The sequence below is a fragment of the Larimichthys crocea genome, chromosome XXI (assembly GCF_000972845.2).
Source record: "Larimichthys crocea isolate SSNF chromosome XXI, L_crocea_2.0, whole genome shotgun sequence".
NCBI lineage: Eukaryota > Metazoa > Chordata > Actinopteri > Sciaenidae > Larimichthys > Larimichthys crocea.
The window spans coordinates 1,514,849-1,541,983 of NC_040031.1; the positions used below are offsets into that span (position 1 = coordinate 1,514,849).

At 40.1% G+C, this 27,135-nt stretch overlaps 3 protein-coding genes across 5 annotated transcripts; all 3 read left to right on the plus strand.

The window, feature by feature from the left end:
- Positions 1-3,938: 3,938 nt before the first annotated feature.
- LOC104927989 (ankyrin repeat and SOCS box protein 15) lies at positions 3,939-11,643 on the plus strand. Its single transcript, XM_027273029.1, has 9 exons — positions 3,939-4,042; positions 4,144-4,196; positions 4,536-4,667; positions 6,009-6,173; positions 6,479-6,724; positions 6,837-7,008; positions 7,611-8,136; positions 9,317-9,470; positions 10,618-11,643. The coding sequence occupies exons 1-9, from the start codon at positions 3,939-3,941 to the stop codon at positions 10,791-10,793; spliced, it is 1,728 nt and encodes a 575-aa protein (XP_027128830.1). The 3' UTR covers positions 10,794-11,643.
- Positions 11,644-11,892: 249 nt separating this feature from the next.
- Positions 11,893-16,587, plus strand: asb15a (ankyrin repeat and SOCS box containing 15a). Of its 3 annotated transcripts, none has more exons than XM_027273005.1 (9): positions 11,893-11,977; positions 13,075-13,307; positions 13,415-13,546; positions 13,739-13,897; positions 13,992-14,237; positions 14,364-14,535; positions 14,944-15,484; positions 15,598-15,751; positions 15,877-16,587. In XM_027273005.1, the coding sequence occupies exons 2-9, from the start codon at positions 13,262-13,264 to the stop codon at positions 16,032-16,034; spliced, it is 1,608 nt and encodes a 535-aa protein (XP_027128806.1). In that variant the 5' UTR covers positions 11,893-11,977; positions 13,075-13,261; the 3' UTR covers positions 16,035-16,587. The 3 variants fall into 3 exon arrangements, with proteins under 3 accessions (XP_027128806.1, XP_027128807.1, XP_027128808.1); XM_027273006.1 differs by having other exon boundaries at positions 13,078-13,307; XM_027273007.1 differs by lacking the exons at positions 11,893-11,977; positions 13,075-13,307 and having other exon boundaries at positions 13,480-13,550; positions 15,877-16,585.
- A 3,963-nt stretch (positions 16,588-20,550) lies between these two features.
- Positions 20,551-25,035, plus strand: lmod2a (leiomodin 2 (cardiac) a). The gene is made up of 3 exons (XM_010742194.3): positions 20,551-20,992; positions 22,640-23,854; positions 24,799-25,035. The coding sequence occupies exons 1-3, from the start codon at positions 20,723-20,725 to the stop codon at positions 24,817-24,819; spliced, it is 1,506 nt and encodes a 501-aa protein (XP_010740496.2). The 5' UTR covers positions 20,551-20,722; the 3' UTR covers positions 24,820-25,035.
- The last annotated feature ends 2,100 nt before the right edge of the window (positions 25,036-27,135 follow it).

Consider the following 27,135-nt stretch of genomic DNA (forward strand, 5'->3'; position numbering starts at 1 on the left):
TAGAAATGTTATTAGTAGTGTTAAAAGTAGCTGTAATTTTTTACTGTACTGAGGATGCAGAAATGTATACTCACTCAGTCATGCAGTACCAGCAACTGCAAATACACAGAGGGCTTAAGTTTGGACAGGTGAAAACTTTTAAAGCTGGTTGTGTTAGTGTGTGGATGAGAACAAGTCTTATTTTAGTCATTTTATAGCCTCCCTCTTTGTACAGTGACAGTATTAAAGCTTTATGGTGAGCTGTACATCGCTATTTCGGTCTGTGGGCCAGAGAAGGCGACGTAGTGGCCCCTGTCTGTAAAGCTCCACTAATCTGCTGCTCGACATCTGTTGGCTCCTCAGAGATCACACAGCCTGCAGCAGAGGAGAACAGGGAGGACAGTGTAAACCTGTCACACACACCTAGGTATTCATTTATCCATTGGGGCGTTCACTTATCCTGTTAGCACTCTTTCTAGATCACAATGACACACCTAAAACACACACTGGCACCTGACCATCTAATAGATCCAGATAACATTTTGATCTGGGAAGGAATGTGATGTAATGGGATACTGTATGTTACAAAACAACACGATAAAAAGGTACACTAAGTACATAGCACAGTGGGCAAGTGCTTCTATTTTCTGCTACTTTATAATAACATTTTAGCTTTAGCTGCTTTTCACAGTACAGTATGTGTTCCTGGTCCAGTTCATTTTGTTATTTACTCTTTAATGGTTTACAATTAGATGTTTTCTTGTGTGATACAATGGGCCATTTGCCATTTTAGCATTTATCTCATTAAATAAAGCATAAAAACATCTAAACCACTGGTTCCCAAACTATGGTACATGAATACCTTTTTGTGGTACTGTGGTACTTTGTGGAGTAATTTTTGAAATATTTGTTAGAAATTAAATGAATGAATCCAAAACATGTGAAAATGAACTATGAGATGACTGAACTGTAATTTTGCATTTCCTGTAATATTTTGTTTCATTATCAGCCTGTTACAAAGTGACGTGCACATAGAGCATGTTTGCATTCATGATTAGCTAAAATATGATGGTAAGATAGTAGTAGAAGTAAAAATTGACATGGCATAGGATCAACAGCAAAATGATAGTCTATACAATTCATGATTGATTTATTGATGACAACATTTCTGATACATGTAGACTATAACACCTGACCTGAGCAGTATGACCTCATCCCCACTATGGACACCTGGAAGGCCACACAAGGGAAGAGATCAGCCAAAAAATCACAACACAAAAAAATAAAAACAAAATAGTAATAGTAATAATGCTTGACTCAACAGAAGTAATAAAATTAGGGGGGAAGGCAGAGAAAAGCCAGAAACAACTCAAATCACCCTGTTGAAAGTCATTAAAAGTCAATAAAATGGCAGAAATGAAAATCAGAGCATTAATATCACAACAGGAAACAATTACAAAACTGTTTGCTCATAAAGGAGGATTTAAATTCTGGATTCTGGCTGCGCTTCTGTCACCTGTTTGCCAAGTTTTCCTGCAGCTCTGGCTTTAACACACCCAACAGTGTACGAGACAGCCTTCATCTCATATTTCCTAGACAAAGTAGCTGTGGAAAAAATAGACTTGTTTGATTTTGCCTTCCATGAAACAATGCAGTGAACTTATTGGCTGCATGAGTCCACGTCCTAAGCCCCAGAGGCTTGTAGGATTCTGAATGTGGGATTCCCGCCAAACATGACAAAGACACAGCTTAGCTCACACGAAAGCGCACATAACCCGGCTCTATTTAAAAGCAGTAGGCCAGGTGTTGACCACACACCCCTCACTGTGTCAGACAGGGCTGTCAAACCTAAATATATAGACACCCTGTTGTTAGTGAAGAGTTACCCGTCAGCACGAGCTGTTAGAATACCTCACAGGTGAGAAATTTTAGGTTCATCTGCAGAGACGTGCCTGTATTTGACTTTACAGAAGATTTCTGACCAGACGTTTGGTCCGAATTAGGATTTTTTGTTGCTTGAAGGAGGTCAGTTTAACTGGAGTCTTTTTTTCTTTTTTTTTCTGTCTCGGAGGATGGACACAATAACATGAACACCTCTGCAATCTATGCTACATGTTTTGTTGTCATGTCATTACTGTTACCGACTGTTTTTGCACTGGCATGTATTTTATGTTTTCCTGATTTTTTGTGAATCTGGATTCTTAAATAACCAAACAAAAGTTAAGTATATTAGAATAATTATGTAAGAGGTAATGCTGTGATTTTTGAACAGTTTCCGGGAAAGAACAATGTAATTTGGTACTAATTAAAGCGAAAATTTAACTGTATTATTTATATATGTTAAACTGTTGCTTTTGGACAGATTTCTCATATTTGCATGCCTCAGCCTAGCTCCTGTGCTCTGACTAAAAGGTTACATTAGCAACTAACTCAGGAATTCAGTATGTGGAATTGTATCAAATTAACACAGTCGTTTCTATTATTAGCACCAATCTGCCAAAGAGTTCCAGGGAAACTATTCAGACAGATCTGGAATATGAAGTGTTGCCATTTTTTTCATGTCTTTGTTTATACCATTCAAAAAGATGTCTTTCAACTCCATGGTCATTTTCAAGCCAATAATATGTTGGGTTGTTGTCACTGATTGTTGTTTCTGTTAGTTCTGACTGAGGCTGTTTTTCAGTATTAGTATGTGGTTTAATAAATAATTGCCATCACATTTCTGTCATTTAACAAAGTAACATTGACATTATGTGGTGTTTATGTTACACTACAAAAGGATAAGATCATGTGGCAAAGAATCAACTTTAGACAAAAGACATTAAAGGCAGAAAAGGAACATATGCTTTGGTACTGTATCAGAGGTTTTGGACTGTGAATCAATAATGTTGTGAAACGATGGAGAAATGAAGAAAATAGTCTGTCAAAAGTCCACCTAATGTTTTTAAGCCTTATTAGCTTCTATTGTTTTCTCTTAATGGCACATTTACCATCTGGTTCAGACTCTGACAAACTTACTGTGCAACAAACAGCAGACAGACACAGTTAGAGACTAGCTGGCAGTGTTGTGTAGACCACCTAAACTGAGACCAAGTCAAAATCAAGACCAAACGTTATACTGTATAGCCTACTAATATGTAGCTAATATTCGCCAAATCTCTTTGAGTGAGACCATTTTAGTAAGCTTTGCACTGCAGGGTTTAAAATTCTACTGTGTTTTCTTTTGGAGGCTGCAGATGAACTCTTTAGGAAGACAAATTTTATTACACAAGATTTGGCTGATAATTCTTCCCAGAAAGCTCCAGCTTCTACTGTCTTCCACATTTACCTCCTTGGGGAAGTGTGTTTTAAGGAGGGCGAATCAAATCACAGTTAACAGATAAATCAAACAATGCACTTGCAATGTAGTGATATTGTGGTCTTGACTGGTCTCGAAATAAAATCCAGGGTGAGTAAAAATGTGATCAATTCGGAGATGAGACCTTTAAAAAGTGTTCTTGAGAGCACTTATTGCTGCATTAACACTTTCTTATTACACTATACCTTGATTGCTCCCTTCTCTGAAAGTCACTTTGAATAAAAGTGTCAGATAAATGACTAAATGTAAAGTGTGAGTCCAAGGTTGACCTCAAGTACTCCAACACTGAAAGCTGGTGAAGAAAAGTTTAACAGTTAGCAGCTACAAAACCAGATATTTTTCTCGGGAGTTGGCGGAGACAGATCACGCTGCTCTGTATCTGCTGGATGTGGAAGTAGACAGCTGGTTGCTAAAATGTTGGCAACAACTACTTCATAAGTTCATAAAAATGTCTTTTGTTTTGTTTTCAGCTCTGCTGCCACCAAGTGGCCAAAAGATAAACTAATGTAATTTTAAGCACATGAGATTTGTAGCTATGTTCTATGTGAAATTCAAAAGCACCAGTTTTGCCCAGAACCCTGTGTCTCATCCCTGCAGAGTGATGAACACTTATGAAGAGTATGAAGAAGAGGAGCTCAATGACTACATCATCCAGCTCAGTATTCAAGACTCCTGCCAGGATGCCTTTCTGAAGTCTGCAGCAAGGTATGGAAGCTACATCCAAACATCACCCTCCTCCAAACAACCTTTAATAATTTTATGAGCTCCTGCTGACTGCCTGTGCTTCCTCTACCCCTGGCTGTTAGTTTAGCACCAGTGACGGATGAAAATCTGAGAGTCCTAGCTGCCATCGAGCAAGGTAGGTTGGATATCACGTTGGCTGGAAATGCCTTCAACATTACGAAGCATTGTGTTTGTTTCTGGTCTGTTGGCTCTCCTCTGAAAGTCACAAGGCAAGCAGCTGTAGTTGAGGACTGCCAGGCACCAGGAGGTTGGCAGACCGACAGACAAACTGAGATAAATAAACAGAGTGGTTGGAGAGACCTGTAGTATGAGAGAGGAAAAAGGTAGAAGAGGAGGAACTGTTGACTTTTGGGAAAAGTACAGAACACATCTCCAGTGAATCCTGGATCTTTCTTATCTTTCCTCTCTTCCTTTCTAATACCTTGGGCTTTTGTCTTGTTGCTGTGGTGACCAGGTGACATCTGGGTTCTCAGAGAGATGCTGAGGCACACCTTTGCCTTCAGGGAGTCGGACAGTCGTGGCTGGCTTCCTATTCATCGAGCTGCATCCCAGCCAGTCCTGGAGGTTCTGGAGACTGTCTTGAGATGTGAGTCGATTTGTTCTTTGTTTTTCAAATCATTTTATTATCTCTATTAAAAGTTAGAGAAAGAAACAAAAACTGTAGCGTTGTCTTGTGACTCTAAATTGACTGTATGTGTGAATGTGAGTGTGAATGGTTGTTTGTCTCTATGTGCCCTGCGATATGCTGTCGACTTATCAAGGGTGTACCCTGCCTCTTGCCCAAAGGCAGCTGGGATAGGCTCCAGACCCTGATGAGGATAAATAGTTACAGATAATGGATGGATGGATGGATGGATGGATGGATGGATGGATGGGTTGTCTCGTCACACTTTTTATTTTCATTTGAATCCCTCAGAAACTGTATCCTTAATAGATTCCCCTTTGAAGTGGCTAACAGAATTGGCAAAAACGGCATTTTCTTAGACGGCCATTTGAGGCTGGTTACAGAACATGTCAATTTCCATAAGCCCCCATATTAAAACATCCAACTTCACAACATGTTTACAACCTGCTACACAAACAGTTTTGGTCAAGTGGGTACTGTTACAGGGTCAGCTTGTTTGAGGCTTTATTCAGCTCGTATCAGCTCCACCCATGCTACATGTCTTTACCCATTCACGGGGAGGTAGTGGAGTATTACTGCCAAGATGGCAGCAGCCAGAGCCACCATAACAGTTTTCTAAAAACCTCTCGTTGAATGTTAATTATTCAGAAACTTCAGAAACCCAAAAGTTGCAACCATTTTTCTTACAGCAGCATTTATTTGGCCACTTGGGGGCACCAAAACAGCAGAAGTGCACAGCAGTTGGTTTATCAAAGCTTGCTTGATGAAAAAAGCTGGAGAAAGACTAGAAGCAAAAACAGGCTAAAATGCTCCATATATGTGCAAATCCATAAATGGATTAGTGCAAGTGTAATGAAGGTACAGCATTTTGTGCGCCACTCTCACACTCATCTTTGTAGGGTAGACCTTATGAGGTAACTTTATTAAACATCCAGTTTGCATAGATTTTAAATCTCTAAACCTGCTAAACAGCTGACACCAGAAGCAAAGCATCAGGACACATCAGTTTGCAATGCAGGGGAGTTGACAGAACCAATGGCATCATCTAAATAATAGCTGCCTGAAATGCTAAAAAAACACAAGAAACTTGATGCCTGAGAAAAGATGATACCTTGTAGCTGATGATAGCTAATGCCAACAGTTCTCTAAAATAAAGTGTGACGTCAACCCACCACTAAATCGGTTTGGAGGTCAGACAGCAGCAGTAAGGTTTATGGCCTCGTCTGCCTGCCAGGTTAGCACAGAAGCCCCAATATGAAATCTGGGAATGTGTACGATGACCTGTGTTTGTGTTTGTGGCAGTGGCAGCTCAGGGACTCAGCCTGGAGGAGAGGACAGTCGTGGGAGGAGAGACGCCTCTGACACTGGCAGTTAAAGCAGGACTGGTACAGAATGTGAAGAGTCTGCTGCAGTACGGAGCCTCGCCTCACAACACCAACAGCAAAAATGAATCGCCGCTGCTGCTCGGTAACACTGTAGAGTGTTAAAGTTGTGATTAACAAGACTTAATGGTCTAATGAAGCAAGTGTTTGTCATTAGGAATGAAAAATGAAAAAAAAAAATCTTTGCTATTTGAAGATCTTTACCAATCTTTACGACAAGTGGGGTCAATTTGTAGAGTTTGCCCTGAGGGTGGAGTAAAGATTGGTCATCAGATTGGTTGTTAATACAAAATATTGACAAGTGCAGCTTTTAAAAAAGTAAGCAAAGTTTCCTGACTCAAACAATGAACGTAATTTACTGGTTATGAAGACACATTTTATCCATTTCAGCGGTGAGAGCCAACTCTTACGAGATGACATCCACACTGGTCGCTAATGGCGCGTGGGTGGAGCAGGTTTGCCGTAAGAAGTGGACGGCGATGCACGAGGCAGCCAAGGTCGGCAACGTGGACATCTTGATGATGCTTCTGAGGAACGGCGGCCGGGTAAACCACAAGGACGTGTTGGGAGTGACGCCGCTGTCTGTGGCTGCAGAGCACGGACACTTTCACGTCACTGAGATTCTAGTGAACTGTGGTCAGTCTGAAGGTTTAGAGACTGTGAATTTGTATTATAGTGCAATACATTAAATGAAATTATTGCTTGACAAAGGCGTTTGACTCATTCTGACTTCCCTCTCTTTGCTCAGGTAGCAGAGTGAACTCTCAGGCCTGTAACGGTGAAAGCATTCTGCTGGACGCGGCTGGATCAGGAAACACCGCCTGCATTCAGCTGCTGCTGGACAATGGAGCTGACCCCAATCTGCCCAGCATGATTGGGCACCTGCCCATCCACAAGGCAGCATATGCTGGACACTATGAGTGAGCTCCTCCTGTCCAACACTGTCAGGCTGTCAGCTGTAATGAGCACTGCAGCTTGTAGGGGTCACACCAGGAAGTCAAATTCATCCTCATAAAATAAGCGGTGCTAAAGTCTTGTGAGACAGTAGCCATGTTTCCATAAACCCATTTTTATGATGATTATGAAATCATTTAGAATTTAAAAAAACTTCAAACTTAGTGTTCTGAATAAGCTGTGACTCTTAAAGCCAGCTTCTTAGCTTAGTCACTACCCACACATGTTCACACAGCTGTATTTTTACCATCGTCTCCTGTCTGCATACCATTCTCCCCTTTTGAGGAACAGTTTATATTCTGTTATAGGAAGTTGAATACAAGTAGATTTGGATTTGGATTCTTCAGTTCTGTCTGTTCTGTCAAAGGTTGGAACTACTAAGACCACTTGCTATTGGTCAGCAGCACAAATTCGCTAATCACATTTCACCAAAATTTAACTCATTGTGAAAAATTCACATAGAATTACTTCACCCTGAGAACAAATCTGCAGATTGTGCCAGTTTTCATTGAAATCAACTGACCTTGCCTTTGACTAATCTTTGGATCCTTGTTTTCTTTTCCCACAGTGCTCTGAAGATGCTGATACCGCTGACCAACAAGAAATCAATTAAAGAGGCGGGTCAGAGCCCGGTCCACTCTGCGGCAGATGGAGGCCAGAGCTCCTGCCTGGAGCTCCTGTTGGCCCATGGCTTTGACGTTAACTACCGCATGAACACCAGGAACTCAGAAAACTACCGGGACATGAGGAAAAGTGCTTTGTACTTTGCAGTGTCCAACGGGGACGAGGAGTGCACTAAACTCCTGCTGGCAGCTGGGGCGAAGACGGACCTGGACCCACTGTGCTGCCTCCTTGTGGCGGTCAGGTCGGGGCACTATGAGATCGTGAAGCTCCTGCTGGCGGCCAAAGCAGATGTGAACTGTTACTTCACAGTGGTGATCGATACAGTGTTTCCCACAGCTCTGCAGTACTGCCTGAAGGACGAGGTCATGATGAGGCTGCTGCTTAACAACGGCTACAAGGTGGAGATGTGCTTTCAGTGTCACCATGACAACGCTACTGATGCTGCAGATGAGGTGGAGGGAAAAATTCCAGTGAGTGACAGCTGTTACCTTTTTCAAATAGTTTATTATATTTTGGGAAATACCTTTATATACTTTATTTTATGCTGCCAGCCTCTGTAAAGTGCAACAGCTCTAGCTCTCAAGTGTAACAACAACAAGTTTCATACAGCCGGACTATTTCTAAGCTCTGAACAGTTGCTGGGCAACCACCAGAGACTCCAGGAAGTTACTGCTCCTGGGCTCCTGAGTCCAAAATAAACTCAGACAGGGTCTGTTTATGCTATATTTGGTCTAAGTAGACATGTCTACATGTGTGCTTTCAGTCCACATGCACAGTTTGGGCTTGGGATAATCTCTATAAACAGATTTATGCATATGAATGCAAAATCTGTAGGTAAAGTTGTAACAGTCTGTGGCGAAAGTAAAAGCAAAAGAGGTGGAACACATTTGAAAATTCATCTGCATTCATACGCAGATATCTGTATATGGAGATTAGCAGAAACGTGTCTTTCTCGTCACTATCAAACACCAATTTGCTAAATGGACTGCAGAGGAACTTTTGGATGTCTGTTATGTTTTCTGGATAATGGCAATTGCACTAAATAGCCAGTAATATGCTAAAACTTTGCGAAAACGTTGTGAGATAATAGCTGATGGGTTGGGTTGGGTTGATCCTCAGTCCACACACACAGACAGATGACAAAACTCTGTGGATCCTCACTTATATAGAGAACTTTGCCACCTGGTTTAGTTTACGAGTAGCCACAAGGTCAACTAGGACATTTTTTTTCTTTTCAATCTATTAATGATAACTGCATGCACCATCACTAAAGATATTATCAGATCATTTAAACTTCTCAACAGAGAAAACAACTAGATGTTATAGATGTGTGATTAAATCCACTGACCTGTCAAAGTGAATGAGAAACTTCAGCTGAGTTATGGGAAGATCATGTGTATTAAACAGAATATCTAAAACTTTAGTGGTTCTGGTAGATTCTGTTTTTATTATTTTGATTACCGACAAAGATGTGGAGGTGGAAGCTTCTTCTTAAATAAGACATAAAAAAAGCGAAATTTTAGGCAAACAAAAGGAGAGAAACATCAGAATAATCTGTACATTTATTTAGCTAAAAGTTTACATTTTGTTCCTTACAAATCTGTTTTAAAAGAATATTAATAACCTTCTCGATGTCCATCCTTTCTCCAGTTCTGTGAGTTCATGAGCCTCTGCTGCATCATGGATCTGTCCGGGAGTGTGGTCCGGATCCTGCTGGACTATGTAAGCCACGTTCGCATCTGCTCCAAACTCAGACTCATCCTGGAGAAGCAGACGGAGTGGCCTGAAATATGCAACATCCTCAGTGAGTTTATCCATAATTTTATGACAGTTACCAAGCTGGAAACAAGGAGCTAACTTCACTCCACTAACTTCTGAAGAAATTAAATGAAATTAAGCTTCCAGCTACATCATATAAAGGCCATGTATTTACAGAGTGATCATAGGACAAGATTTGTCAGGATTGGGACAGAACATGTCACAATGTCAGGAAAAACGAAAAACAAGTTTTTTTTAGATGGGAAAAGTTACTAAGTCACAATCACCACCTCCACTAACAGTTTTCTTCAGGAAAATCCTTAGTTATGCAAAGTCACGCTATCAGTTAATGAATAGCTGCTGCTTCTGAAGTATTTTTGCTTAGTTTGACTCAGTTTTCAAGCAGGAAAACATGGTGACCTGCCTGCTCACAAATAGTCTCGTATTAGAGCTAAACAGTAACTAAAATATGATTCGGAAAAAATTTGAGTAGCGAACAGGCAATGCAGTAACAGAATCTTAAAAACTGTTTACTGTGGTAATAAATCAAGTGAGAAGAAAGGTCAAGTTTCCAAAGGGCAGATTTTTTGCAGCCAGTGGAGTCACCCGCTAGTGGCCATTAGAAATAATACAGATTTATACATTAATTATATGCTGTCAATGGTTTATACAGATCTTTTGCACAGCTGCTAAACGAGGCTATGAGAGCGATGAAAGCTGAAACTCACTATAAAGCTCTGTAGGTTTATGACTACCACTAACCCCTTTCACATTGTCATCTTAAAAACATTGATCACAACTACTTTAAAGTTGCTCCTCTGGTTTTAGTGATCTCTTGACCTCTTCTCTAGTTAAGTATGTAAATCTACTGGGTACTTTCTCATCATATTCTTGCTCTCCAGATGATAAATCTTTTAGAGTTGAATAACTCTCTGATCTCTCCTTTAGCTCCACCATCAGGACAAACTTTATATTTTAGCTTCAATGCCGGTCGGACTGAGAATAGATCATCATTATGTGGTTTGTTCTGTCCAACACTTTTGTTGCTGTAATGAACACTGTTGCCTCTATGGGGGCCCTAGCAACACTGCAGGTTTTAAGTCTGTTATTTTTTCCTCTAGTCTCTACTCTGTATAGTTTAATTCTCTCAGACCTGTGTTTGATCAAATTATTTTCTGAACCTTGCTCTCCAGGCAGTCCTCGCTCCCTCAGACACCTCTGCAGACTGGTGATCAGGAGGTGTCTGACCCTGAAGAGACTCAACAAACCTGAAATAATGAACTCGCAAATTTTCCCTCCCAGACTGAAGAGCTTCATACAGTACCAGGAGCTTGACCTCTACAGCCAGGACTCTGAACGCATCATTTGAACATACGTATGTGGATCTGTTTTTTAAAGGATGTAACTATATTTAAATCTTTGCAATCTCTGATTTTGAGAAGCACGAAACTGCAGAAATGAACTTTATTATTCTATTTTTTATAATCGTTTGAATATTTTGTTTCTGAACAATGTATGACTGAAGGACAGGCTCTGTGTTTTTACAGAAAAAACATTTTCCAGGCACATCCCTGTTTTTTTTTTCTTTCACACTGTGGCATTTTGACCTTTTTGAGGTCTATGGGTGGTGTTAATTAATAATAATCAGTCCACATGTTTGCAAGATATTTGAACAACTACAACAACAACAGATTTAGTGACATTTTCTGTGAATATTCATAGTCCTCGGAAGATAAATTTGACCCTCTGACCAGGAATCCTGAAGATAATAATCATCCTTCACCTGATGCCTGTATTATAGTATATTGATGACAGAGGTTATGACTCTGACAGAAAATTGAAGATCCAGTTTATTTAGCTTATTGCACTTTTCCTACAGCTGTATTGTCAAATGTACCAAATATTGTTCATTCATGATCATGAACTGCCTGGATGATAAAAAAAAACACTTCCCCAAATTAATAGTTTGTTATTGAGTAGTAATATTTTACAGTAAAACGATAAAAATATGGAAAGACCACATGTTTAAAACTGCTCAAATTGACATTATTCTCAATATGTCCATCAACATGATAATCAAAGAGGTCAAAGGTCAGAGCTGTAAATCTGCAGCAGATGGAGAAAAGGTTAAGAAGCCGTGAGCCATTTCACTCCTCAAACCTCTTCATTATTTCAACAGGTTCTCATCGGTTTGTTGTCTCACAGAGGATGGATCTCCTCTGTAGTTAAAACGTTGTCACTGTATGATGAATCATAATGACTTAATAAATATTCATACAACAGTCCGGCTCATTATTGTTTGTCATTAACTGGGGAAAATGTGTGCAGAGTGACATTACACTCCATTAGGTGCTGTGGAAAGGCCTGCATGTTAAATACACTGGAACAGGTGACACCTATAAATAGCACGGTGAAGTGTGTGTGTGTGTGTTTGTGTGACATTCGGGAGGGTCCAGAGGGGTGGGAGGGGGGGTGTTGGGCGTTTCAGCTATGAAACAAACACTGTGCGGCTGCCGCTTCGTTCTAAGACTCCAACACTGACACATTTTTCAGGTGAGAATTATTGAAATTATAGGTGTTATTGTATTTCAGGTGTGTCTTCCAAGTTCTAACATGCAGAACAATGTATAGTTGATTTATTCACTGGGCTGCTGCGGTCACAAATGTTCTATCTAACAGTAAGGAGGTCAGGGGTCAAAGTGTTCTGAAAATAGAGCCGGTCGGAAACAATTACGAGCTCAACAAAAAAAAAATCAGGTTACTGAAATAGAAAATAAAATTAAATCTGATCTCTGATCTGTTGAATGTGTGTCTAATGGCCATACTAAATGCCAGTGGTGGAAGATAAATAAGTGCATTAGCTTCAGTACTGTACTTTAGTACACTTTTGAGAAACTTGCACTTTACTTGAGTAATTCCATTTTACATTTCATTTTATACTTCTTTATTCTAATCTCTTATCTATCTTCCTATACTTCATACTTCTATTTCAGAGGGAAATGTTCTACTTTTTACTTCACTTTTAGATTTAAATTATTAATACAAAATATTATCAACAAACAACAATGACTATGCAAGTAAATCCAGACACTAGAACAATTTCTTGGCATATACCAGGCAAGCAATTCTCATTGGACTGAATAGGCGCCATCTTGGTGTCCAGTAACTAGTTTTTATAATGCATGTATGCAACTACACTAAACTAAACTGTCACTAAATCTGACAAACTGGTCCTTGACATAAATTGATTAATGATAATAATACAATAATATAATATATATTTCTAAAATGGGCTTTTCTGCATAAAGAGTACTTTTACTTTTGGAATTTTCAGTATACTTTTAAATGCAGTACTAACAGAGTATTTCTACACTCTGAGCACTGCTAAATGTTAATGTCATGTCAGACCTTCTACACTCTGAGCACTGCTAAATGTTAATGTCATGTCAGACCTGCTTCTATTAAAGCAAAATTTCAGATGGACAACGGTTTATTTCAGTGGATTCACTACCACTGAGAGAGGCAAAAATATGCAGAACTTTCTGTAGCAATTAACAGATTTCAAACCCAAAGGTTTTTAGTTTGAGATTTATTTTAGCACATTGCTTGAGCCGTAAGTTTTGTGAAGTTGTGACTTTGTATGATGTCAGAAGAATGGATGCAGCTGATGAAATGGATGAAGATGAACTTCTGGACTACGACGTTCAGATGAGCATTCAGGAGTCGTGTCAGAGAGGGCAACTAACAGGATCAGAAAGGTGCAGCAACATGAAACACCTTCACCATGCATTTAAATGTTTGTATTTTTATGTGATTTAACTGTATCATCCTGTTTGTATGCTCAGGACTGAAGCTCTAAAGCTTGTGGAGGCCATTAAACAAGGTAAAAAGCGGAGTCTTGGACACAGTTTGAATGTCAATTAATCATCAACCAGGGAAATCTAGTCTTTGATGAGAAGAAAAACAAACTGGCTGAAACTGTCCCTGCAGGCGACATGTTGGCACTGCAGGAGCTCTGTGAATTCCCTGTAGCCTTCAGCCAGGTGGATGAGTGTGGCTGGTATCCTCTGCACAGGGCGGTGGTCCAGCCTTTGGTCCCTGTCCTGGAAATGGTGCTGTATGGTGGGTAAGAGGTCCAAACTTTTTATTTCAAGTTAAGTAAAAAGAGCAGGCTGCTGTTTACAGACTATGATAAGGACAGCATGTGCATCGTGTGTCTTCATCGTGCTTTAAACAACTTGTTTATGGAGCGTGATTGGTAAAGTCCTTTTAGAACTGAAATCAGTGAAATAATGTTTAACTTTTGTGCTTCAGCGTCTTTCCGTCTGACTCTGGAGGAAAAGACTTCGGAGGGTGAGACCTTCCTGACTCTAGCGGTGAAAGCTGGTCTGCTGGAAAATGTGAAGATGCTCCTGGATCATGGAGCTTCTCCTCACACCACCAACAGCAAGAACGAATCCCCTCTGCTTTTAGGTCAGAACACTGCTTCTTGAGCACTGTGTGGTTTATTCTGTCCTTCAAAGCAGACGTGATGCAAGTTCCTCGTCCTCTTGTGTCCTCCCTGCAGCAGTCAGAGCCAGATCTTATCAGATGGTCTCCAGTCTAATAGCTGGAGGAGCTCGGGTGAAGCAGGTGTGTCAGAAGAAGTGGACAGCCATGCACGAGGCCTCCAGGGCAGGCTGTGTTCATGTCATGGAGCTCCTGTTGCAGAACGGAGGTTTGGTTTCAGAGACAGACCAGCATGGAGTGACTCCTCTGGGCATCGCTGCAGAGTACAGCCACCCTGAAGTCCTGGAGCTCCTCATCAAACATGGTGAACTGATAATACCACACATTTTAATATTCTTATAACAATGCATAAAAGACTTTATCACTGAATGCAACTTTACAGAGATTTCTAGCCTCTATTAAGCCCAATATGTTCTGCTTTGACATGAAGGTGCTGATGTAAATGCCCAGGCACCAAATGGTGACAGCGTCCTGTACGACGCTGCAGGTTCAGGAAATCCAGACTGCATCGACATCCTGCTGCAGCATGGAGCAAATCCCAACATCCGCAACCTGAGCTCCCAGCTGCCCATCCACCATGCCGCATATGAAGGACACTACCTGTGAGTAGGTTGACGCTACGCACCTGTTTCACCTGTTCAGACACTTTCCAATAGTTCCGGATCAGGGAGTGTTTAGTGTCTCTGATTTAAATGTGGCATCATTCAAAAAAGAAAGCACTGGGTGTCACAAGTATTCAAACTTGTTCATGGAACCTGAGGAGCTTACTTATTAAAATAGAGACACGGCATCATAGTACATGACAGTATCTGGCACTCATCAGCATAACCAGGAAACTCTGAATTCTCTAAAATCATCCCCTGAAATGAAGTCTTTTATGTTCCTGAAAGTTCAATGGACAGACAGGTCAGGTTTGATCAATATTCTCCAAGTAAGGTACTTGAAGTCACATGTAAAGACTGTCAGGCTTTAGTTTCTGATGATTCAGTTCTACACCTTTTCTCCATCAGAGCTTTGAGGATTTTGATCCCGATCACAACTAGACGGGCCCTGCGGCTATCCGGCCACAGCCCCGTCCACTCTGCTGCTGATGGAGGCCACGTCCATTGCCTGGAGCTTCTGCTGCAGAAAGGTTTTAATGTCAACTCATTGTTAGATCCTCACATCTCAGATAATTATGGAGACATGAGGAGAAGCCCGCTCTACTTTGCTGTATCCAATGGCGACGCAACCTGTACTGAGATTCTGCTAAAGTCGGGAGCCAACCCTGACCTGGACCCACTGCGCTGCCTTCTGGTGGCGGTCAGGTCAGGACGCTACGAGATTGTGAAGCTGCTGCTGGCAGCCAAAGCAAATGTGAACTGTTACTTCACAGTGGTGAACGACACAGTGTTTCCCACTGCTCTGCAGTATTGTCTGAAAGATGAGGTGATGCTGAGGCTGCTGCTCAACAACGGCTACAACGCTGAGAAGTCTTTCTGTTGTAACCATGACGATGACTGGGAGGACCTAATTCAGTCTGATTACTCAGAACAGGAGGAAAAAGTTCCTGTGAGTTCTTTGTATTTGTCAAATAGATATAATTATGACATGATTTAAATTAATCTTACTGCTCTGATGTACAACAGTTGTTTCACTACACCTACATCTGTTGTTTTGTCAAGTTTTGTGATTTTGTCAGCGTCTCCTGGCTGGTGAACCTGGTGGGCCGAATCGTGTCGATCCTTCTTGATTATGTCGGTCAGGTTTCTATCTGTGGCAAACTGACAAAAATCCTGGAGAAACACAAGGAGTGGCCTCACATTCGCTGGACCTTATGTGAGTTAACTGTGTGCTTTAAACAATCACATTAAAGAGTCACACATCAGATCCCAGACACATACCTGCTATTTATGCTTTATTGACAGGACTTGACATGTTGAAAACTGTTCTCTGTGATCCAGGTAACCCTCGCTCTCTGTCTCACCTGAGCAGAGTGGTGATCAGGAAACACCTAAACTGCAGTGATCTGATGTTGGTCCAGCTGCCCAACAGGCTGAAGGACTACCTGCTGTTCAAAGAGAACGACCTGTACAGCAGAATCATCTGTGGGGAGAACTGAGGAGAGGAGGACTTCTATCTTATCTACTGAGTCTTAAATGTCAGGAATTACTGTATTTATTTGCCTCTTGTGGTTTATGTAACAGGACTGGTATTTATATATATGTAAAATATTTAAGAATTACATTTACGAAATAAGACAAATTTAGCAAGATACTTACAGGGTAAGAGTAACTATGTACATTGAGTAGAAACAGCCAAACAAGACAAGTGGCAGATCCTAAATCCAGACTACACATTCATTCTAAGCAGGTCTTCAGTATAAAATGTTCACACTGGAAAGGTACCAGAATAAGTGTACTTTAACCAGACACCACACATACTAAATACAGTTGTCTTTTTTAGTTTTATTTTAGTACTATTCACAATGCAATGAACAAATGAAATGGAGGTGCTGCACACAACTTAAAAAAAAAAATAGAATTTATTGTGGCTGGTCATTAAACACCTTAAGCAAATATGAAGTATAAGATCTGTTTGCGAAGTTAAGCTGGCAGTGACGTTCCCATGTCACAGTTGCACGTATTGTAACACTTAATATAAAACTGTTTAATTAACTTGTGCTGTTTCTTTGTATACTGCTAAAAGCAATGATGTGTTGTATATGCACTGTATATAAAAACAAAGTGGTGGAACATCACATTAAACAAAAGTTCAAATCAAATAACAGACTCATTTAGAATTATTCACATTTACAGAAACCATCAAAAGAAAGTGAGAAAAACAATTCTGCTGATACATTTTCTATGTGTGACCTAAATGATCTCCCCTGTCTTCTGACTAATATGACAATTTGTGTGTTTGTTGCTGTAATTCTCATTTTGGCCACAGGAGGCTGACGAGCACCACTGCCCCACGGTCTGTCTTATATGTTCCTTTCTTCCAGGTGAATTTTCTCAGAAAGTTAGGGTTAGTTAGGGAAAGTTCGCCATCCGCTCAAAAGACAAGATACTGTGTGTTAGCACATTATTTGGGATTTTTATTAAAGTGAAAGATTTTTTACTTTTATCTTTAATTTAAGTTCAAAATCTTCAGTTTGATGAATGAATGCATTCACTGAGATCGTTATTGCCCCTGCTGCTGCACAAAATAACCATAAAATATCTGTAAGTGATTTCTGTGACTGAAGAGGAAGAAGCCTCTTAGCTGTTTTGACTATTACACAACCACAATCAGGCAGGGCTCTTAGATACTGTCATAATTCTCAGATTAAAGCGAATATCTAAATAATGTCTGAGGATAAAAGTAAAACTTTCTGCACTGATGTTCCACATTACACCTCTGACATTTAAAAGGTACTCCAATAATTTATTCATCGTTGATAGTAGCTTATCAGTGATAGAAAAATGTAAATGCACAGTATTCATTTCTGCTACAAGTGTGTCTCTCATTAAAACAAACGACATAGTTCAATGATGTCATATGATGAAGTAGCATGGCATCAAGGGAGTTGTCTTCATTGTTAAACAGCCATCACTGCTGATGAAAATCTACCTGATGTGATGCAAGTTTTCTTCACTTTACATTTAACCACAACTTCCTTCCTTACTCTCTGAGGTATCCCGAGTTCATCTGGAAGTTTTATCAACTAGAAGGTTTGAACATTGTTGTATCAGCACCAAATTCAAACAAGAGCAAATTGGGGAGATGTCTTGATGGTTAGAAATACTTGTTAAACAGGGGAAATTGGAAATAAAGGCTTGTCTCATGTTTCAAATAAAGGTCTAGTTTTCTTACAGTGGAGGTAAATAAAGCTACTATTTGAGATGTATTCGTATTCCGAAATAAGTTTCTGATGCCACATTTCTAACAGTTGTAAATGAAATCATACTGTATTTTATTCAATTTTATTTCTTTATTATTTTGCATTTATGTATTTTTGATATATTCCCTTGGAATCATGGATGTCTATACACAAGTTTGGGCGAGTCCACGTGTTAGATGTGAAAATATCTCACTGGATAAGTGATCATTTGACCTGCAGGTGGTTTAACATGAAAAGTCATTCAGCTTCAAACTCATAACCATAAATGTGACAGCCACAATTTATGGCTATCCATCCAACAGCTGGCCAGAGATTTCAGGTCGGACCAAAGTGATCGACTGACATTGATTTTTCCCTCCATCTAGTGGCCATTAGAGGTTCTGCAGCTGAACAAGCTTTAGCGGCGGCAGTTTCCAGTTTCATTGGACAACAACAACAACATGCACTGACAATGAATACAACGAGGAGGTGTGAGTTGCTTCCTCTGGCTGACAGACTGTGAAAACAGATCATCTCTAATTTTAACCTCCTGACCTACAGAAACAAAAACAACAACAACGTGGCTCCACATTCTGGCAGGTCACCCGAGAGAACTTGATAACAGGAAGAGGTCACATTGTTTTGAACAACCTCCAAACTGTTGACATCAGCTGAAAGTCACGTCTGAGGGGTCAGATCTGAGGTAGCTGTGGCCAGCAGGTGTTTTAATGTACAGAAGTGAGACAATGAAACAATAAAAGTACATACACTGTAACATATCAGAGAATTTTAAAGTGACAAAACAGCCCAGCAGGCATAATGGAGGACTTCTGCTCTGTGAACAACTGATTTTGTTTTTGTGTAAATTGAACACCAGCTAAAGCAGCATTAGTTGGAATTTTTGGCAACTTGAAGGCTGCAGAACAAGCTATTATGCATGTACTATAATTATAATCAGTTACAATGACCTAGAAGGGAACAAAATCAGTAGTTTCTTTTTGGTAGAACATGCAGTGAAAAACACTTTTCTTAGCTGAAATTATAAAGTGTCAAGTGTCCCAGAGAAAAAAAACATAAAAGGTTAACAAAAAGTTATCTAAACAGTCGACCATGATGGATTATCTTTCTGCATTTCTGTAGAAATCGATGGATGATTTGAAAAATATTACACAAGAGAGAATATCTGATTTTGTATTTAATGGGTTAAACATTTAGACACCACTGTTTTTATTTTTGGTCTCTGGTTTTGTAACTGAACTTGTTGGACTGCACTGATGACTGACACCAATCACTAATAATGCAGGTCAAAGGTCAAATTTACAGCAGATTAAGGATGAGAGGGCTGTTGTGTCACTCATTCTTTTTACTTGACACATGTAACATGACTCGACTGACTGACAAGCAGCTTGTTAGAGCATAGTGATGGCTGCATGCTGAGGTCTGATGGTTGTCTTGGCAACCAAACAACAAACCTTAGAGTACACATCCATACAACTGTTACTGTCATCATGATAGGATTCACTGCGACAGCCCAGCAGTAAACAAACAGCCGCACTGTGAAGATTATAATGTTTAGTTTGTGTTCATGCAACAGGTTGTCATTTTTGCTAAATCAGAACAGAGTGCTGCTGATTATAAAAGAAAATGAATTACAATCTAGGTTTTATTTTTGTCGTTGTGTCCATCATTTCTATCACTAATAAAAACAGGTTACTATCTGAGGTCTGTTAACATCATTAACAAGTCGTCAGATAAACTATTGTCTTCAACAGTAACATTCAAAACCTAAAAATATATATTTCTTCCTCATTTATGCTACATTTAATTAAATTTAGGATCATTCAAACTACCGCTTTGACCTTTTAGTTTGTGACCATGTGGTCGGCTTTCTGTTTTCTCTTTTCTGTGCAGTGTTTACTGCTTGGTCTTTTCTCTTTCTATTAACTCACTATGTTCTTTTATGATGTGATTGGTATTTTTATTTTTATTATTTTACATTGGATTCCTGTCATGCCACTTCCACATTGTTATAGCGTGATTGGATTATACTTTTATATATCTAATGTAATTGTGTTGTTGAGTTCATTCTTAAACCTTAAATCTTATCTTACAACAATCTCAACTCAACATCTATTTAGTAGATGTTCTGAGGCTTTCACTCACATCACACAATCTTCAGCTGCTCATAGAATCGCTCAGATTTCCATCTTTTTTTAGGTCAGATTGCTTTCTGTCGTGTGCGTTTTTATCAGCGGTGTTAACCTTTCTCGATTGACACAGCGGAACGTTAAAAACATGATATGAGTGTGAAGATGAAAACCAGTCACTGCTTTGTTTCTGTTTCAATCTGTCCTGACTTGACATGGTTGTGTTCTGGTGTAAACAGCATCAGTCCTTCTCAGTGCCAGCCAGAGCTCTACTGTACATAATCCCACCATCCTCAGGGAAAGCAAGTGTTTTCCTGACAACACCACAACCATGGTGTATTTCTGTGTCTTAACGCATTGCATAACATGCAGAGCTTCATCTCTGATGTCTCCCCATGGCGTTTTGTACCCTTCGTTTCTTTTGAGGCACGAGTCGCTGATGAGCTCTCAGCACAGGCCACTCAGAGGGCTCACATTCCTGCAGTAAGCCTATCTCATTGACCCCCACCCAACACCCTAAAAAAAGACAGGACCATCAGAGGCATGGTGGCCCTCCCCTTTCTCCCTGTCAGGCTCTTGTGGCAGCTGGGACCAGTAGATGAATGAGCACTCTCCACACACTTGCCACCAGTCGTCCACAGCATCCCAGATCTGAAAAATCTGATGGAGGACAAGTCAATGAACAAAAGGAGATTAAAGCAGGAAAGTGAGAATAACTTAGAAAATTTAGAGATATAAGTGCTAAAGATAAAATTAGAAATTTGAGTGTAAAGAGAATCCTAAAACAAGCACAGAACCATGAGTACCTTTGGGTACCGTAAGGAGTTGAAAAAGTACGAAGAGGTGGACGAAGATGAGCTGCTGGCCACTCTGTCCTCTGAGGAGCTCCAGGAGCTGGAGAGGGAGCTGGCCAACCTCGACGACAACATCCCCATCGGCCTGAGGCAGAAAGACCAGACTGCCAAAACCCCAACGGGGACCTTCGACAGGGATGCTTTGCTGAAATACTGGGAGGACGAGAACAAGAAGCTGCTGGAGGAGGAGAGGATGGAGTCCAACACCGGACAGGTGAGAGAAGATGTTTTCTAACATACTTAACGGATCATAACTGCAGAGAGAATATACTTGAGATCCCTGCTAATTATCGCTAATATTATCCATCAGGTCTTTTGAAAATAAATTATTCTGATGATGTAATACAGTTTGGCAACAAGTTCCTTGAAGGACTTTAGAAGTTACATTCACAAGAACATTTTAACAACATCCATCTTATGGATTTGATTATTCAGAAATAAACCTTATCTGAAACTGGTCAAGTTCATGAGTACAGCACCAAGCAGAGTTTCAAAACGGCACATGCATCGCCTCACAATGTTCTGTAACTTTGATCGAACAAACATTGATTAAATGTTGAATGTGATGAATTTTCTGATTGCAGCAAGTAACTGTCATCATCAATAATCAACATTTTCTTATTTATCATTAAACAACTGCACGCAATTTGAAAGGGGTCACTCAAGGTAACTCATTTATACAGTCAATACAATAGTTTGTTTGGGGTTTTCTTTTGAACTCCTTTTGCTGCCCCCAAATGGCCAAAAAAATCAATGACTGTAACTATAAAGAGCAACCTTTTCCCTATAACTACTACTACTACTACATCAGAGCGAATGTGATGCTGATTTGTACTTTGTTGGTGTTTGAAGTACAAAACAAAGTCACAGTGAGAGTTTGACATTGTTACTGGATTTTCTGTGGATGAAATATAAACAGATGCTGTTGTACTAAACACCCAGTACTATGTCTCATAGACTGGGATCAGAATTAATGAATAAAGTGCCTAACATATAATTTACTAACTCAAAAAAGTGGATTTAGTGCTAAATTACTCTGCAAATAAACTTTGGAATAGCAACACAGACAAATAAATGCAACAGGAACTCTATTTCCATATTTTTCTGATTTCAGTGACGAGACTAAGCAGTCTCACTTTGACAAAATAAGACTCATCTACATCAACGCCCTGATTGCACTTTTGAAAAATTCTGAAAACAGGTTCAGTTTCAGTTTGGGATTAAGGGAGCACTCCAACAATTCAGTTTACTTTTATTATCACTACTGAGCTTGTGAAAACAGCTGTTGATCTGCTGTCCCTCTGGAGGAAATAAATAAATCTGATAGTGTCATAGTGATGTCATTAAGGTTATCTTAGTTTAGGCTTGAAAACTTTAAATGTATAACAGAAAGACAGTCTGATGGAAGATCCATTCGCATTGTGGGAAATTGGCGCTTTTGTGTCTTTGGAGTCTGACCCATACTTGGGACTAAAAGTCAGAATAGCTCGGCTTCTGTTGCATTTATTCTTTTAAAAGTTGTAATAATTCTTCATTTCTTTCAAGTCCTCGAACTTTGTGGTAGTGTAAATCACTGAAGAATACAGTTTGAATAAGTCTATGGTCATTTTGTGGTCAACTATAATTTCATATGTATGATTAAAGCCAATAATAAATCCACTGCTACAGTATATATAATGATGTGGAAAGTGTCACCAGTTTATGTAAACGTGTTGCTGGAAAGCAGTCCAAAAATAAATACTATCTGAGAAATGCCAGCTTTAATGATGTCTGCCAGTGTTGGAGAGGGTTCTTAATTAAAAGTCAGAGGCTGGAGAATGTCAGGGTACGACCTGATTTTCTGTCCTGTTATTGTGTGCAGGAGGGACGCCCAGATAAGAGCAGAGGGGAGCAAGTGACAGTGACCTCTAGTGACGCTGGGAAGTCTGTGGACAGTGTCAAGAAGAAGATTTCACAAAAGGGGAAGAAAGTGCAGAGTGTCTCCAGCAAAAATGCCGTCAAGAAAGCTGAGGTGGAAAAGAAAGATGAGTGTAAAAAGGAGGCACCAATCAGGAATAAATGTCCTCAGAAAAATGGTCTGTCAAAAAGTTTGAGAACTGAATCAAGGAGGACTGAAACGACAGACCAAAACCTGAACACAACGCCTGACAGACCGAGCGGAAACCCAACAGTCATTGACAAAACTCTGGAGCAGATCCTGTGTGATGATCCCACGATGTGCGAAGTCAACCTCAACAACATTGAAGACATCTCTCAGGAAACCTTGCTTCGTTTTGCCGAGGCCCTGTGCACAAACACTCACGTCCACATTTTCAGCCTCGCAAACACACATGCTGATGACCGCGTGGCCTTCGCCATCTCCAAGATGCTCCATGAGAACCAGTTCATCAGAAACCTGAACATCGAGTCTAACTTTGTGTCTGGTCAGGGCATCCTGGCTCTGCTGGCGGCACTGCAGCACAACCGGACACTGGTGGAACTTCGCTTCCACAATCAGAGGCACATCTGTGGGGGAAAGGTGGAGATGGAGATGGTCAAGCTGTTGAGGGAAAACACCACTCTGCTTAAGCTTGGTTATCAGTTTGACCTCCCAGGTCCAAGAATGACAGCAACCAGCATCCTGACACGCAACCAGGACCAACAAAGACAGAGAAGGCTCCAACAGAAAGCAGAACAGAGTTCTCCAGAGGTATCAGGACAGGGTTCTGCAGAAAATAAACCCACAAAGAAGCCTTCACCTTCTAAGACTGAAAATCGGAACAGAAACCCTCCTCCTCCTCCTCCTCCTCCATCTCTAGACCCATCGACAAGGAAGATTGCAGAAATGGTTAAACAGCACGAAGGCTCAAACAGCCCGAAGAGTCAGTCAAACCAAAGGAAACCAAAGTCAAAGAAGCTCAAGAATGGTGCCAATGAAAAGGAAAGTGCAGATATTCTCAAAGACCTGAAGAATGCCTTGAAGCCGTCTCTGCAGAAGAGACGAGACGAACCGTCACACCTGCCACCACCACAGAGGTCGGGCCGAGACGACCTGATGGCAGCAATCCGTGGGAGCAGCATCAAATCCTTAAAAAGGGTAAGACTCCCCACGGGTCTGTCACTGACAAATCTGTTTGAGGTTTGAAGGAATTTTGTTTTGCTTGAGTGAAAGCATCACAGACATAATTTGGCCTTCAAAAGTCATTAGACCCCCTCAGTGTGATCGCCTGCTGTCATCAGACGACAGCCTCTGTCACTCTGTGAATTCCTCGACTCCCTGTCAGGTTATAAATAGTTTGACTTCTTCACTGTTGTTTGATAAGACTGATGGCACAGAGAGCTGCTGGGAAGAGAACAGAGAAGCTGAAAAACATAAAGTGCTGTTCACATTTCCAGAAGTTTATGGAACTTTAAACACAGTGAAGGTGGTCTAAAGGACTAAAGAAATATTCCGTATCATCATAACATAATGAGTTTAGTGAAATCAATTTGGACAACAAATAACAGAATTTAAATAACATGATATGATCATACCATTGATTCCACAGGAACTTCCACAGGAATTATAAGACTGGCCTTAGTATGAAAATCCAAAAATAATAAAGGGAAATCACGAAGTCAGGCTGCTGAAAACCAACCAGATCAAGTTATTTACCACTTCAACTGGTCAATTTACCTCTTAAACACTGTATGTTTAACATGTGGGTCTGCAGGTGGGGCCACCAAATCATGGTTTGATCTTATTTGTTAATTAAAATGTTTTTGGAAATAATAATAACCATAATAATCAAATAATAATGTAGACAACATTGTTATCAATGAATTTGTGCAATCAAGTGAACTAGCACTATAGGTGCTACAGGTTATTGTAGGTCCAGGTTAATATCCAACAGTAGGGGGTCCTTGGCCTGAAAAAAGCCTTTGTTGTAAACAGATAATCAGTGAAAGGGAAAGTTGCATGAAGAAAATACATATATCTTTTCTTTGATAGACCAGACAAAGTCAGTTAATATCTCTAACGTGTGATGTTTGTCGTTTCAGGTGGATCTGTCACAGGCCTGAACCCACCAACTGATCACACTTGAACTGTTCTCACTTTGTATTGAAATATTACATTTTTATTTCACACCAAGCGTCACTTTTTAACAGTTTTCTTATTTATCTTGTCACATGTTTTAGCAGCAGTCTGAATTTCTGTGTTTTAGATTGCATTGTTGTTTTTTGTTACTGTGTGAAACTGACTGTGAATATTGACATGTAGAAAAATAAAGCTTATGTTCTGACTCAGTCTATGTTTTCTAACAGCGTTTTCTACAGATACAGAAACAGATAGTTTTGTAGCTGAACAACTTTCAACCAAAGCAACGACAATGTACTACTGCCATGCCAGAAATGAAAAAATGGATCAGTATCATGTTTTGATGTGAAATGTTTTTCTCATTATTTCAAATGTTTCACCTTTTTGTATTGGTGGGCCACCTTGTAACAATGTAAGTTATGCTTCCACAAAAAGTTATTCAGGTTCACAGTGATTCATGAAAGGGTTTCTTTAAAAATACTGAGTAGATTTGTGTGTTTTGTTAAAGTGTTCCACACCTACAATGTTTTCACAAAATATTGTAGTTTTCGACAGTTTGAACATATCAAAGTGATGGTTATATATAAAGCAACATTATTCCGTTTTTTGTTTCCTTCTTGGGATTAATTTTTGCATTGAACTGGTTAGTCTTTTGTTTATTAGATGCATTCATTTATAAAATATCAGTTTGATATCAGTTTGTAAAGCTGGACCCTGACATGTAAAATCATCTTTAATTTAAATCAGAAAGACCTGCAGGATGGAGGCCTGTTTCATCTGCAGCTTTCTTTGCCTTTGTGATGTATACTTTAAAATGAAAATGACATTGTAAATCCACTATAGCGGGTTAGTTAGCAGACTGTTCTTCTTCCACACAACACCTCTTAAAAACATCATTACAGTTCATACAACAGCTACACATGTTGGTGACCTGAGAGCAGGATCAGCTCTCATAAGGACCTACAGAGGGAATAAATGCTGCTACAAACCAGCAGAGAGCTGTTATGTGAGCCGACTGCAGCTGCTGCTTACAATCCATCAGTGCACAGGAATACATGGGAGTGATCCAGACAGGTTTACTGTACATGACAATGATTTGTCCTGTACTGTCACTACAGCAGATCATTTGATTCATATTGAATTCTCTTGTTTTGCAAAAAGCAAACAGAACTTTCATAAAACCAACAGTACCTTTTCTGCAGGAAGGAACAGGATACCTATGAGCTGTATGTTTAGATGAATGCTGACACACCATGAATATGCCAACGGGCAAAACAATGATATGCTAGCAATATACAGTATAAAATATTTGTTATATGATCATAACTCCACTTATAACCATGTGGACAGTGTTAAGTAAGTTTAACGTAAGTAAAGTTTGATCTGACATCAGCTGGCAGAGAACCTGCAGAGCTTGAGATCCATCAAACTGTGAATCAGTTTCTAATCCAGTCCTCTTTCACAGAGTAACTGAAGTTCATTAAGCAGCTGTTCAAAGTAAATAAGGACTCCCCCTCAGGGAGGAGTGGGAGGGGAGTTAAGTCAGAGTCTGTGACCCCTCATTACAACACTTCACAGCTTTAATAAAATGTCACATAAATGTTAGACGCAAGCTTAATTGAAGGAAAATGGAATCCTCTACTTAAGAGTGCTGAGAGACACTGCAGGAACCTGTCTGAGGAGTTTCCTGCTGTCCCAAACTGACAATTAACCACTCATTATAGTAGTTTTTACATACACATATCCTGCTACAGTGCGAGCAGCAGGAGAACAGTTTGTACTCTTTTAAAATAATCAGTCTTTAAAAGAGAGTGGTTATGGCATTCAGCTCCATGCTCCATGCTGAGGTTATACTTATTTACAGCTGTACCTTGAGCCTCCTCATGGTGGTGCCATGGGAAAGGTCAAGAGATTGCTAACGTTATTATGATTCATCCTCTGGAGACCATGAATCTCTAGGCAAGTGCTGACTAATCTCTATAAAGAGATACTTGCATGTAAATGTAGGGTCTGTAGGCAATGGACCAGGATTATGGCACCAGAAACCCAAACATTGATCGTGTTTGAGTGAACATTTATCTCTGTATGACCCTCACAGACAGAACATCTGAACTTCACATATTTCCTCTCCATGTTCACTGTCTTTCCTCACAGTTACTCTACCAGCACCTGAGCTTGAGGCAGGTGAAGTTCTGTTCAGCAGCACTTCCAGCTATTCTGTTTATCAGTAAAGGCTGCTTTGGTAGAGCGGTCAAAGGCTGGAGACAGAAGACACAGTTGCTGTTAAGATTCTCAAAGAC